Here is a 15246-nt window from a genome sequence, read left to right as displayed (position 1 = left end):
AATCATTAAGCTATATAGGCAGGTTGCTTAGACTAGGCTTCTATTCCCAGACCCGTGGCCTCAGTCACCTAGAAGGGCAGCAGAGGCATCACAGCACCCCCTCCCCCCCCCCCCCCCCACCTGAAAATTCTCTTACAAGTCACACACCATTTTAACTTGGTTGTTCCTTCACTGTTGCTGGGTCAAAATGCAGGAACTCCCTCCCTAACAGCACATGGGCTGCAGTGGGGCTGAATGGCCTTCTCCTGTTAGGTCGGAGACTGCGCCCGAGAATGCTGACTTTTTAAAAAAAATAAATTTAGAGTACCCAATTCATTTTTTTTTTCCCAATTAAGGGGCAATTTATCGTGGCCAATCCACCTAAACTTGGGTTGTGGGGGAGAAACCCACGCAAACACAGGGAGAATGTGCAAACTCCACACGGAGAGTGACCCAGATCCGGGATCGAACCTGGGACCTCGGCGCCATGAGGCAACAGGGCTAACCCACTGCGCCACCGTGCTGCCCTAGAATGATGACTTTTATGACCTTTATGGAGAAATGGGAAGGGACGTAATCCCAGGGACAGTCATCTGGCGCTAAGGCAATTGCTTGCAGAGATCGGTGCACCAGTGTCCTCGCCTCCCATTCGCTCTGCCGTTCCTGGATATCCTGCTGGAATGCTGCCAAACGCATGTTGACCATTAGTGGAAAACTCAACTGTATAGTTTTCCTTTTCACCCATTCCAAGTATTGGAAAGCCAGTCAGAGTCGGTGCAACCAGCCAGGAGGATAATATTCACTGGAAGATGCTAGGAGGTGACACCGACCGTACCACTTTAGTTACCCCTGTCCTCGTTGATCGATAGGGAAGGGTCTTGCGGTGAGTCAGAAGCTTCAAGTTCAAGTCCCACTTCAGGACTTGATGGTCAAGGAAGGTGGGTTAACATGACCAAACAGGTCAATTGTAATAATCTTTGTTTGTGTCACAAGTAGGCTTATATTAACACTGCAATGAAGTTACTGTGAAAATCGCCTGGTCGCCACATTCCGGCGCCTGTTCAGGTACACGGAGGGAGAATTCAGAATGTCCAATTCACCCGACAGCACGTCTTTCGGGACTTGTGGCAGGAAACCGGAGCGCCCGGAGGAAACCCACACAGACACAGGGAGACCCCTGCCAATGTGCCCAAGATGGGCAGTAAGAGAGGAAGAGTCTGTAGGCCAGTTATAGCCCTTGTTATAGCCTCCGGTGACTTGTAGCCATGGACGTAGGCATAAAGCACATAATTTGTCTGCCTCAAGTGTCACGGAGCACAGGAAAGTCCAAGACATTGATCGATATTGACTCGTCTCCCCAAAAGGATTAAAATTTAAAACCCACCTTGGGGTCAAATCCTTTCTGCTCTAATCATTCCCCAAACGGTCATTTTCTTCGGAGTCTAAACTCTACCTTTTGTAGACTCGCGTCATCACCCACCCTCTGGAATATCCTCTCAAAGCCCTCTGCCCCTCTCTACCATGAAGAAACTCTTCAAACTCCTATTCTAAGGGCAGCACGGTGGTGCACTGGATAGCACTGCTGCTTCATGGCGCCGAGGTCCCAGGTTCAAACCCGGCCCCGGGTCACTGTCCGTGTGGAGTTTGCACATTCTCCCCGTGTTTGCGTGGGTTTCGCCCCCACAACCCTAAAGATGTGCAGGTTAGGTGGATTGGCCATGCTAAATTGCCCCTTAATTGGAAAAAATGAATTGGGTACTCTAAATTTAGAAAAAAAAAAAGAAAAAACCCTCCCTATTCTGCTCGGTGCTCCTGACCGCACCTCTTAATTTCACCTCTTTGATTGATATTTTTGCCTTTCCCACCTCCGTAAATCCACATTAACTGGAGATCGTGTGGGGTAGTGGGTAACATTCCTGCTTCAGAGCCCGAAACTCCGGGTTTGAGGTCCCCCCCCCCCCCCCCCCCCAGGACGTGCTGGCCTAGGAAGTGTTTCAAACGGACTGACCATTCTTCCCACACACTCCAGTGACAGGCGGGTAAGAGCGCGAGAGATTTCTGGCCAGCCATGTGCTGGAAAGAACATTAGAGCCGTTATCACCACTGTTCAAAGACGTGCAGGTTAGGTGGATTGGCCATGATAAATTGCCCTTAGTGAGCAAAAAGGTTAGGAGGGGTTATTGGGTTATGGGGATAGGGTGGAAGTGAGAGCTTAAGAGGGTCAGTGCAGACTCAATGGGCCGAATGGCCTCCTTCTGCACTGTATGTTCTATGTTAATAGCTCCAGACTACAATGCGTGTAACAAAAATCTTTTTACCACAGTAACTTAGGCTCTGTGAACTGTAACAGACCATTAGCTTATCCACATTGGGGCAGTTTGTTCTACATTAAAAAGGGGTTTCATAAATACAAGCTCTTGAGTTACTTGTGTAATTTTCCCAGGTGACCGCCCACTGACCATGGTCTATCTGTTCGATCAGCAGGACAAGGACACACAAGAGGTAAGAAACCTTGAACTTGTCACCGATCCTCGTCTCCAGCGCCTGCAATCAAACCATCAAATGTGGCGAAAAACTGCACCACAATAAAGGAAAAACCAACCAATCCTATCAGGTGCCAGGTGACTCACGCAGAGTACATATTGAGCTTTAGTCAGAGAGCACCCAGGTGTTACAACTGACCTCAAATTACAAGGATTAGGAGCAAGAGTCGGCACCTCGGCATTCTCCACCATTCAGTAAGATCACCGCTGATTTTCTAAGTCTACTGCACCTTATCCCGCACCCCAGGATTTCCCTAGTGTCTGAAAATCTTATTGATCTTGAACATACTCAATGATTGAGCTTTCGCCACTTGCTGTGTCGAGAGGGTTGGAGTACAAGACCAGGGATGCACTGCTGAGGCTGTATAAGACTCTGGTCAAACTCCAGTTGAAGTATTGTGAGCAGTTTTGGGCCCCATATCTGAGGAAGTTGTGCTGGCCCAGAGGAGGTTCACAAGAATGATCCCTGGATGAAGAGCTTGTCGTATGAGGACTCGGTCTGCACTCGATGGGAGTTTAGAAGGATGAGGAGCGGGGATCGTACTGAAACTTACAGGAAACGGAGAGAGACCTGGATAGAGTGGACTTGGAGAGGGTGTTTCCACTATTAGGAAAAACTAGAACCAGAGGGCACAATCGCAGACTGAAGGGACGATCCTTTAAAGCAGAGATAAGATGAGGAGGAATTTCTTCAGCCAGTGGGTGGTGAATCTGTGGAACTCTTTGCCACATAAGGCTGTAGAGGCGGAGTCACTGAGAGTCTTTAAGACAGAGATAGATAGGTTCTTTATTAATAAGGGGATCGGGGTTATGGGAAGAAGGAAGGAGAATGGGCTTGAGAAACACATCAGCCATGATTGAATGGCGGACAGACTAGATGGGCCGAATGGCCTAATTCTGCACCTATGTCTTATGGGAACAGAATTCCAACGATTCACAATCTTGGATGAAGAGATTTCTCACCCTCTCCCCCGCCCCCCAGCCAGGGGAAATTGCCCGTCTGTTGTATCCTGACAAGTCTTCAGATTGTTTGGGGGGGGGGGGGGGGGGGGGGGGGGGGGGGGGGTCAAAGATTCCCCCTCCAGACCATGACGCAGGTTTCCCAAAATGCTGGTGTTAGAATACAGCATGAGCCACAAGTACAGTTAGCCAAAAATCAGCAGTGTTGGAAATAAGGCAGGAAATGTGGCAACAACAATCAGTGGTTAGCGCAATTCCGAACATCAATCAGTGGTTAGCACTATTGCTTCACAGCGCCAGGGATCCGGGTTTGATTCCGGCTTGGGTCACTGTGTGCAGAGTTTGCACGTTCTCCCCGTGTCTGCGTGGGTTTCCTCCAGGTGCTCCAGTTTCCTCCCACAAGACCTGAAAGACGTGTTTGTTAGGTGAATTGGACATTCTGAATTCTCCCTCTGTGTACCCGAACAGGCGCCGGAGTGTGGCGACTAGGGGCTTTTCACAGTAACTTTAATTAAAATGAAAGGAAAATCGCTTATTGTCACAAGTAGACTTCAAATGAAGTTACTGTGAAAAGCCCCTAGTCACCACAATCTGGCGCCTGTTCAGGGAGGCTGGTAACTTCATTGCAGTGTTAATGTGAGCCTACAAGTGACACTAAAAGATTATTATTATTATAACAATATCATATATACTGTGGGGTAGGACTTAACGAGGAACACAAGCCAGTGGAGATTAGTGATAAACCTGCAGTGTTCTAGTCAGAATGCACCGTGCAACACTTCCCCCAGTCCTACTGGCCAGGGAGGAGAGAAAAACATTTCAACGCTGGTGGCAGTGCTGACTAAGAATTGCCCTGTGCTAGCCCTCAGTATCAGATGTCCAAATATTGAGAAATGACTGGAGAAAACTTGACTTCTCGGCCTGTAAAAGGAGACTTTGAGATATGCTCTTACAGACGTTTGCAAGATTATTAAATGGAATGGCAAAGCACCAATCTGGCACTTTTATTTAAACTGTCAGAAGAGGACGCAGGTTCAAACAAGTTGGTGATAATCAATTTGGGTGAGGCTGGGGCAGCACGGTGGCACAGTGAGTTAGCACTGCTGCCTCACGGCGCCAAGGTGCCAAGTTCGATCCCGGCTCTGGGTCACTGTCTGTGTGGAGTTTGCACATTCTCCCCGTGTTTGCAGGGTAGGTGGATAGGTCCCGATAAATTGCCCCTTAATTGGAAAAAATGAATTGGGTAGTCTAAATTTATTTTTTAAAATAAAAAAATTTGGGGTGAGGCTGAGAGATGGGGAATATTCAACCGGATGCCCTTTCGAAGTCCCATTCAATTTTCAGTCCTCTTAAAGTGCCCAATTCCTTTTTTTCCAATTAAGGGGCAATTTAGCGTGGCCAATCCACCTACCTGCACATATTTTTGGGCTGTGGGGGTGAGACCCACGCAGACACGGGGAGAATGTGCAAACGCCACACGGCCAGCGACCCGGGGCTGGGATCGAACCCGGGTCCTTGGCGCTGTGAGGCAGCAGTGCTAACCACTGCATCACCATGCCGCCCTCTAACCCAGCAACATAACCATTGTGCTAACTACTTTTGAAAATCTTGATTATTGTCACAAGCAGGCTGACATTAACACTGCAATGAAGTTACTGTGAAAATCCCCGAGTTGCCACACTCCGGCGCCTGTTCGGGTACACAGAGGGAGAATTCAGAATGTCCAATTCACCTAACAGCGCGTCTTTCAGGACTTGTGGGAGGAAACACGTGATACCACAATCTACCCACCTTTAACACCTGCTGTGCTGTGAAGTTGCCAGCTAATTCATTCTATAATCCAACCGGTTACTAATTCTCGTCTCAATTCCTTTCCGGCTCCACTGCACCGATACCTTCCATCCGAGACCCCCCCCCCCCCCACCCCCCCCCCCCCATCCAAGACCCCCGCACCCCCCTCACAGAAACACAACTTTGTTCAGTGCACATCATTCAGTTGAGCTACCAGTTTAGGCAACCGTCATTGTGTCTTGTGCTGAGGCTGACAGGAATATGGAATCAGCAAATGGTGTAAATAACCTTCCATGATACCGGTAATCATACAGGAGGAGATTCTGCAGCAGGAGCCACCAGAGTGCAAGCAGAGCACAGAGAATAGTTTCCCAGCTTCATCATTTGACGGCAGCTGATGAGGGATCACAATATGGGTTTGTGGGGGCAGATAGCCTCAGGGTAATGAAGTCTCTTTACCATCTTGCACCTCTACAAGGAGTAGGCCGAGACGTCACTGTCCCCATATGGTCAGGTATGACTTACAGCTAAGCCCCTGCCGGAACAAAGTTCCATCCTTCCCAAGAAACAGGATATGAAACAGGATTTCGGAGGGATAAATTGAACACACTCCTTCCAGCAGTTAGGGCAATGCTCAACTTTGTGCCCCCACACTCAGCTTTTAATGTGAGCATTGGCTCGAGTGTAGCCACTTGAGCATTGACTTGTTGGCAGAATGAGGGTAGCAGAGGAGAAATCATGAAACGCAAACCTAAACCGCAACAGATAACGCAGGAGGCAGCAAAATTGTCATAGCTGAGCCCAGCACCAACCTCACCAATGGTCACAAGTGCTCGGGCAGCTTGGTGGTTGACCTCAAGGCGCTGAGGATCCGGGTTCAATCCCGGTTCTGGGTCACTGTCCGTGCGGAGTTCGCACATTCTCCCCATTTCTGTGTGGGTTTCACGCCCCACAACCCAAGAGATGTGCAGGGTAGGTGGATTGGCCACGCTAAATTGCCCTTTAATTGGACAAAAATAATTGGGTACTGTATTTTTTTTTTTTTTTAAATGTCCATACGTGTTTTTAAAACCAATAATCATATTCAAGGCTTAGAGGAGATGTACGAGGCAAGTTTTGTTTTTATACACAGAGGGAAGTGGGTGCCTGGAACTCGCTACCAGAGGTGGTGGTGGAAGCAGGGACGACAGTGACGTTTAAGGGGCATCTTGACAAATACATGAATAGGATGGGAATAGAGAGATACGGGCCCCAGAAGTGAGGAAGATTGTAGTTTAGTCGGGCAGCATGGTGGGCACGGGCTTGGAGGGCCGAAGGGCCTGTTCCTGTGCTGTACTTTTCTTTGTTCTTTGTTCAATGTCTCCTAGCACCAGGATGAGCACCTTCAGGAATTCTCTCGGATATGCCCACACCAAAAAAGGACCTTAGAAACAATAATGTTTAGCTGCCAATTAGCAGAGATGGGCTAAGTCGGCCTAAGCCAAGGAACAACCTTTTCTCACTTATTAGGACAAAACACCAACCAATTCACCTACCTCGCACATCTTTTTGGGTTGTGGGGGTGAGAGCCACGCAAACGGAGGTCAAACAGGAAGACCGGTGCCAACCTGTGTGTCTGTCTAACGCAGCAACCTAGATGATTCACTTTGCGTATGACTCTTAATTGGTTGATTCAGACTGGATTGGAAAGTTTGCAATCTGCACTGATTTGCTGATCTCAATTGAGCTCAAGAATTTAGTGTTGGGTTAATATTGGGAGGGCTTGTTTGGGTCAAGATGCAGTCAGGAAAACAGGCCAGACTTTCAATGACCCGTTGCGGTGTCCATTCCGCCCTTTCCCATGGTCAAATAGCCTACCCACTCTCGCATGTGCATAACGGATGGATGCAGTGACACACAAGGTAGCACAGATAGTTCTGATGACTCAAAAGGCTTGGCTCAATTCACACCTTCCTGTATGGGGAACAGGGAGGTCCGAACTCAATCCAGTGTTGGTCCCCCAATGAGCCAAACCTTGATACCATCTGGGACAAATAGTTGCAGCCAAGTTAAAGAAACTCTGGCTACAGAATGGGATCCTTAACAGTAGAGCACAGATAGAACGGTCATTGGTGTTGAAAACGCTCAAACCTGTGCAACCCTCATGAAAAGGCACAGGTCAATATCCATAATGTATTAATAATAATAATAATCTTTATTAGTGTCACAAGTGGGCTTACATTAATACTGCAATGAAGTTACTGTGAAAATCCCCTAGTCTCCACATTCCGGCACATGTTCGGGTACACAGAGGGAGAATTCAGACTGTCCAATTCATCTAACAGCGCGTCTTTCGGGGCTTGTGGGCGGGAAACCAAAGCACCCGGAGGAAACCACATAGGACCAATCAACTAAATAGAAGACCAGAAATTAACGAAGGGACAAATTAAAAGGGGCCGCTCCTAAAGGAGCAGGTTATGCACCAAAGTGCTTGTATTTGCTTCAATTGACATTTACATTTGGGACCTGCCCGGTTTTCCCGAGTAAGTTCCAGATTTTGCACCGTCTCCATCACGGAGACTGCCCTCCTTCCACCTCACTGGTATCTCGAAGCCTAGCTATGCCAAAGCAATCCTGTCCAGCCTCCCATCCTCTGTACATTCCAGCACGTGACCCTATCTCACACCAAGTCCTGCTCGCTTACCATTCCCATCCTGCGGACTCTTGCTGGTTCCCAGTTCACCAATACTACAATTCAAAATGGGGAAAAAACCTTCAACGCCGCAATCCTCCCCAACTCCAAATCTTATCCAGGCCTTCAACTCTTCCAAACACTCTGCTGGCTTTGGTGTGCAACTCCCCCAACCCCTGGCAGCCATATCTATCGGCTTAGATCCTCACCCTGGAATGCCGCACGTGGACCCCACGACCTTCCAAATGCCCCTTTGCCTTTAAGACCATCTTTAACAAAGCCTTTCATTACCCCTCTAATATATCTTACTCAGCTACCACAGTAGCACAGTGGTTAGCACAGCTGCAGGATCCAAGGTTCAATTCCCGGCTTGGGTCACCACCTGTGTGGAGTCTGCACGTTCTTCCCGTGTCTGTGTGGGTTTCCTCCGGGTGCTCCGGTTTTCTCCCACAGTCCAAAGATCTGCAGGTTGGGTAGTTTGGCCAAGCTAAATTGTCTTTAAGTGTCCAAAAAGAGGTTACTCGGTGGGGTTACGGGGATAGTGTGGGAGGTGGGGGCTTGGGGTAGGATGCCCTTTCCAAGTGCCAGTCCTTCCAGCAAGTACAGCCAGAGTATTAATGACCTGGGACATCGTCCTTTCTGGATGCACTCAATTTTGATTTGGGGAGGGGTACGGAGGATAACTTGGGCACCACGACAGCCGACCCCCCCAATCCAGATGAGAGCGTGGAATGGAGCAGAAACCTGGGGCAGCGTCAAACTGCCTGGATAATAGCAGCAATAAATCTGGAAACTGGCTTTGGTGGGTGCGAGCGAGGACCTGAGCGAAACCTCCCAAGTTCAGACAGTCTGATCTGTGACTCACCCAGGCTGAGATTTCTATTTGGTGCACAGACCGTGACGGTGCAAAGTGTGTTCACGGTGGGAGGCTCACCTCTCAATCTGCCCTTTGTAGCCAGCGCGGCGCGGACCGTGTCCCGGGGGGGGCAATATTCCAATCTCCATAAATAGGGAAAGGTGGGCGGGGTGGGCACCAGGTAAAAATAGTCGGTGCAGCAGCGAGACAGGCTGGCAGCAGCGAGCTGCCGCCTCGGGAGAGCTCCCAGTGGCAGAGCCCCTCAAGGGGAAAAAGAGGCTCCTCATTCCCACTGGGACACGGGGGGGGGGGGGGGGGGGGGTCAACAAGGCCATTTTTGGGGGGGGGGGAATGCCTTTCACCATCCCGACACCACCACAAATCAGCAGTCCGAGGCTTGTCATTTAAAAAAGGTGACACCGGAGAGGCAACAACGGGCTGAGTGAAGACCTCCTCTGCAGAAATGAATCTATTGTCTCAAAAGCGCAACGGAAACCCCTCCGGCGGGGGGGTGAGAGAGGGGGGTGGGGGGGGGAGAGAGGGGGGGTGGGGGGGGAGAGAGGGGGGTGGGGGGGGGGAGAGAGGGGGGTGGGGGGGGGGAGAGAGGGGGGTGGGGGGGGGAGAGAGGGGGGTGGGGGGGGGGAGAGAGGGGGGTGGGGGGGGGAGAGAGGGGGGTGGGGGGGGGAGAGAGGGGGGTGGGGGGGGGGAGAGAGGGGGGTGGGGGGGGGGAGAGAGGGGGGTGGGGAGGGGAGAGAGGGGGGGTGGGGGGGGGAGAGAGGGGGGGTGGGGGGGGGAGAGAGGGGGGTGGGGGGGGGAGAGAGGGGGGTGGGGGGGGGAGAGAGGGGGGTGGGGGGGGGAGAGAGGGGGGGTGGGGGGGGAGAGAGGGGGGTGGGGGGGGAGAGAGGGGGGTGGGGGGGGGAGAGAGGGGGGTGGGGGGGGAGAGAGGGGGGTGGGGGGGGGAGAGAGGGGGGTGGGGGGGGGAGAGAGGGGGTGGGGGGGGAGAGAGGGGGGTGGGGGGGAGAGAGGGGGGTGGGGGGGGGAGAGAGGGGGGTGGGGGGGGAGAGAGGGGGGTGGGGAGGGAGAGAGGGGGGTGGGGGGGAGAGAGGGGGGTGGGGGGGGAGAGAGGGGGGTGGGGGGGGAGAGAGGGGGGTGGGGGGGGAGAGAGGGGGGTGGGGGGGGAGAGAGGGGGGTGGGGGGGGAGAGAGGGGGGTGGGGGGGGAGAGAGGGGGGTGGGGGGGGAGAGAGGGGGGTGGGGGGGGGAGAGAGGGGGTGGGGGGGGGAGAGAGGGGGGTGGGGGGGGAGAGAGGGGGGTGGGGGGGGAGAGAGGGGGGTGGGGGGGGAGAGAGGGGGGTGGGGGGGGAGAGAGGGGGGTGGGGGGGGAGAGAGGGGGGTGGGGGGGAGAGAGGGGGGTGGGGGGGAGAGAGGGGGGTGGGGGGGGAGAGAGGGGGGTGGGGGGGGAGAGAGGGGGGTGGGGGGGGGAGAGAGGGGGGTGGGGGGGAAGAGAGGGGGGTGGGGGGGGAAGAGAGGGGGGTGGGGGGGGGGAAGAGAGGGGGGTGGGGGGGGGGAAGAGAGGGGGTGGGGGGGGGAAGAGAGGGGGGTGGGGGGGAGAGAGAGGGCGGAGGGGGGACGACGACGACGGAGAGAGCGGCAGCTTCACTTACCTCCGCGGTGAGAGATATGCCGGCTCCTGAAGCTCTGTTTCTTCTTGTTGTGCAGCAGGTTCGGGCATTTAAAGAGCAAAGCGGAGGAGAGCACGAACCCACCCAGGGTGGAAAGGACATACATCGCGGCTGACATTTCCTCAAGTGGCAGCCTTTGTACTCACTCCCTCTCCCCAGGCAGGGTTATTATTATAAAACAAATCTTTCTTATTTTTAAAAACAGAGACAATTCTAAGTGTGGGAGGCCCCGAATGAATGAGGGGAGGACACTAGCTGCGCCTCTCAGCTTCTGTGTGTCCTCCCCGGGCGAGTGCCGGCCACCACTAGCGCCGGAACTGCGCCTGCGCCCCGACTGGACTCTCATTGGTCGCTTTATTCTGTTACAATCTCACATTGTTGCGCAGCCACGGATCTGCGCGCGCAACCTGCCCGGCCCCGCCCCTCCCCGAATGTTGCAACAAAAAGGACAATCTCCTACGCAGCAGCCTGGCTCTCTCACAGTAATCCATCTATCTGCCTGGGGGGCTGGGGGGAGATCGTACATAATTCCCAAAATATTTTATGTGGAATGGATCCAAATTTTTTTTTTCTTTTTTTTTTTAAAAAGTGTTGCTCCACCTTCAGCGAATACTTGTGGAGAGGAGAAAGTGTCCCGTCGTGTGAGATGAGAAATTGAGATTCGCTTCCCAAGTTACACCAAGCAGGTAATATCAAAAATCCCAGTCAGACTGGACACAAGCCCTGTTTAAAGACACAAAACGTGTTGCCGATCATCTGAGCAACAATATTAAATTTGGACGAAGCTATGTATTAAACACTTCGATGTATTTTTGTCATTTCTGCTATTTTCATTTCAAATTTCCAACATTTTGCTCTTTTATTTTTCGTTTGATTACATGCATTGCGTTATGTTTATACTGAATGGCATCAGACAACTTAAAATTTAAACAATGGAGAATAATACAAAATAATTCTGACCCAGTCTTACATCCCCAAGTGCCTCTTCAGTAACAATTCAAAAAGGCAGACATTTCATGCCGACCCCGAGACGAAACAATGTAAGCACTTTGCAATATGCTAATTTCTTTCAGCAAACATCATTTAAACTGTTTTGATCCCGAGCTTGATTACTTACAGCGAGGAAACGCTGTGCCTTAAAGAACCAAAGGTTTACAATTGCTCCACGTGAGCTGCAGTGAATGACATTGTTAAATGATGTGGAGATGCCGGCGTTGGACTGGGGTGAGCACAGTACGAAGTCTTCCAACACCAGGTTAAAGTCCCAACAGGTTTGTTTCGATGTCACTAGCTTTCGGTGTTGTAAGACTTCTTACTGTGGACATTGTGAAAGATCACAAAAAGCCTGTCCTCCAACATTACTGCGATGATAATTATTTTTAAAACCTCCAAAACCGGGAGGTACCCCCCCCCCCCAACATTCGTCCCCCTGCGAGACAATGACATGAGCATTCACACAATCCACCAGGAGAAAATTCGAAAGCAAAACACCGACTGCTGCAAATGCCAAATTAAACCAGAAAATGTTGAAAACAGAAGCACGAGACGACCATTCGGCCCTTCAAGCCGCCATTCATTATGTTCATGGCTGTTCAATACACTGATCCCACCTCCCCCTCAACCCTTGATCCCTTTAGCTCCAATAGCTATATCGAATTCCTTCTTGAAATTACACAACATTTTGGTCTCAACTACGTTCGGTGGCAGTGAATTCCAAATATTCTCCACTCGGTGAAGAAATTGCTCCTCACGTCAGTCCCAAAAGGTTTATCCCTCATCCTCAAACCGTGACCCCTAGTTTTGAACTCCCCAGCAGCAGAACGTGACCGAAACTTTGCAGACCTGAAACGTTATTTCTACCTCCACAGCTGCTGCGAGTCCTGCCGAGCATTTTCTGCATCAAAGTAATACATTAAATTAACATTCCAGGGTACAAGTGTGCAAAGGTCTCCTTGGACCCGTGAAAACACCATAAACCACTTTTTGCATTAAATGACCCCTTTTAAGATGTTGACTCATCCCACCAACTGCATATTTGCAGCATTTTACTGTGAACTGAGGGAGTTTTATACCTGGGTGTGTGAGCAGTCCTGTTAGAATGCTCCAATAGGTAAGCAGCCAATCGAGCAACACTTGCAGTCCCCAGGTCTGTTTCCAGGTGCAGACATTTCCACATTCAAGGGCCTGGAAGTCATGGAGCTGTAAATCGGAGAGATACAACTGTAGCAACATGAACTGTAGCAACCCCCTTCACAGTGGCGGGGAAGAAAAGTCAATTTCTTACCTTCAGGTGGTACAGAAAGAAAGACTTGCATTTATAGAGTGTTTTTCACAAACTTCTTGGGCGGTGTTGTGGTTGAGGTGTTTTCAGAACCCCAAAACGTATCATGGAGTTCAACCAACCTCTCCCTTTAATGGATTGTTGCTTTTGAAGCACGTGGCTTGTTCCCCAGGTGTGATATTACAATTATGGACACGTGGGTTTTTAAACACAAAACAATGTTTATTCCATGAACTCAACTTAACCTCTTAAATAAACATTGGATCTCTTAGCACCCCTATGCACGATCAATGACCACTAAAGCAAGGTTGTAGTCCAACTGAAGGCTTTAATAAGCTAGATGTTTCCCCCAGCAGCTCAGGTACAGAATGAAGGCTGCTGGGGCGGCACGGGCTCTTATACCCTGCCTTGCAGGGCGGAGCTACCATACAGCTTGACCAATAGGAAACATACAAGATCTACCAATGGTGTTCCAGCATTACCAGGTACCGTAATACCTCTACACAGACTACCACATTCACTCCCTGTTAAAAAAGAGTCCGGCGGGGGTGGTGGCCTGATATTACAACATGGTAACATGGTAGAAATTATAGCTATGGAGGTACCATAATACCTCCGTACACCATTCTGCAACAATTTACAATTCTATTTACTATTTACAATTTATGATTCATAATTAACTATACTCTTTAAAATGAAGCAATCAGTCGATTGGGGGCCCTGGACGTCCTCTGTGATCGCCGAAGCTTCGGTGGTGACTCCGGTGGAGGCTCGGGTGTCTGTGATTCTGGGGGCGTGGCCTCGATCTCTGTGGCAGCTTCGACACCCCTAGACGGCGCTGGCGGGGAAAACGGTTGACCTGGGAAGGGAGCGTCTGCAGGGTGCGTCGGTGGGTGGGGGGGCCTAGACGGGGCCGGCAGAAGGACCGATCCTCCTGGAAGGTGCACTGGTGGGAGGGAGGGTGAGACTGGTGGCTGGGGTGTGCGTGGGGTTCCGGCGGGTGCCAGGTCCTGTAGGGAGACCGTATCTTGTCGGCCGTCGGGGTACGCCACGTAGGCGTACTGGGGGTTAGCGCGGAGAAGATGGACCCTCTTGACCAACGGGTCCGACTTGTGCGCCCGCACGTGTTTTCGGAGCAGGATGGGTCTGGGATCTGCCAGCCAGGTCGGGAGTGAGGTCCCAGAGGAGGACTTCCTGGGGAAGACAAGGAGACGTTCGTGAGGTGTTTGGTTGGTTGTGTACAAAGCAGTGATCAGATGGAGTGGAGGACATCCGGGAGGACCTCTTGCCAGCGGGAGACTGGGAGGTTCCTGGACCGTAGGGCCAGTAGGACGGTCTTCCAGACTGTTCCGTTCTCCCTCTCTACCTGTCCGTTACCCCGGGGGTTGTAACTGGTCGTCCTGCTCGAGGCGATGCCCTTGCTGAGCAGGAATTGATGCAGTTCGTCGCTCATAAAGGAGGACCCCCTATCACTGTGTATGTAAGTGGGGAACCCGAACAGTGCAAAGATGCTATGGAGGGCCTTGATGACGGTGGATGCGGTCATGTCGGGGCAGGGGATGGCGAATGGGAACCGGGAGTACTCGTCAATCACGTTCAGGAAGTACGTGTTGCGGTCGGTGGAGGGGAGGGGGCCTTTGAAGTCCATGCTGAGGCGTTCAAAGGGACGGGAAGCCTTTATCAGGTGCGCTTTCTCTGGTCGGAAGAAGTGCGGTTTGCACTCCGCGCAGATTTGGCAATTCCTGGTGGCTGTCCTGACCTCGATGGAGGAGGGCAGGTTGCGGGTCTTGATAAAGTGGAAAAAGCGAGTGACCCCCGGGTGGCAGAGATCCTCGTGGAGGATTCGGAGGCGGTCCACTTGTGCAGTGGCACATGTGCCGCGGGGACAGGGCGTCAGGAGGCTTGTTTAGCTTCCCGTGACGATACAAGATCTCATAGTTTTAGGTGGAGAGTTCGATCCTCCATCGCAAGATCTTATCGTTTTTTTATCTTGCCCCACTGTGCATTATCGAACATGAAAGCAACCAACCGTTGGTCAGTGAGGAGAGTGAATCTCCTGCCGGCCAGGTAACGCCTCCAATGTCGCACAGCTTCGACTATGGCCTGGGCCTCCTTTTCAACTGACGAATGGCGGATTTTGGAAGCATGGAGGGTACGTGAAAAGAAGGCCACGGGTCTGCCCACTTGGTTGAGGGTGGCCGCCAGAGCTACATCAGACGCGTCGCTCTCGACCTGGAAGGGGAGAGACTCGTCGATGGCGTGCATCGTGGCCTTTGCAATGTCTGCTTTGATGCGGCTGAAGGCCTGGCGGGCCTTTATCGACAGGGGAAAAGCTGTGGATTGGATCAGGGGACGGGCCTTGTCCGCATAGTTTGGGACCCACTGGGCAGAGTAAGAGAAAAACCCTAGGCATCGCTTCAGGGCCTTGGAGCAGTGAGGGAGGGGGAACTCCATAAGGGGGCGCATGCGTTCAGGGTCGGGGCCTA

The 15246-nt window shown here is 51.8% G+C and overlaps 1 protein-coding gene across 2 annotated transcripts in view; it reads right to left on the bottom strand.

Moving 5' to 3' along the window:
- The window catches only part of gdpd1 (glycerophosphodiester phosphodiesterase domain containing 1), a 71460-nt gene extending 60667 nt beyond the window's left edge, over nt 1-10793 (bottom strand). For both annotated transcript variants that reach the window (XM_072469903.1, XM_072469904.1), the window contains exon 1: nt 10462-10793. In XM_072469903.1, the coding sequence (XP_072326004.1) occupies nt 10462-10597 (136 nt within the window). In that variant the 5' untranslated portion in view covers nt 10598-10793. The remainder of the gene's footprint in view (nt 1-10461) is intronic.
- Between the last annotated feature and the right edge of the window lie 4453 nt (nt 10794-15246).

Source organism: Scyliorhinus torazame, chromosome 12 (genome assembly GCF_047496885.1).
Source record: "Scyliorhinus torazame isolate Kashiwa2021f chromosome 12, sScyTor2.1, whole genome shotgun sequence".
Classification (NCBI taxonomy): domain Eukaryota; kingdom Metazoa; phylum Chordata; class Chondrichthyes; order Carcharhiniformes; family Scyliorhinidae; genus Scyliorhinus; species Scyliorhinus torazame.
The sequence above is the reverse complement of the archived record's forward strand: the minus strand, read 5'-3'. Positions and strand labels throughout refer to the sequence as shown.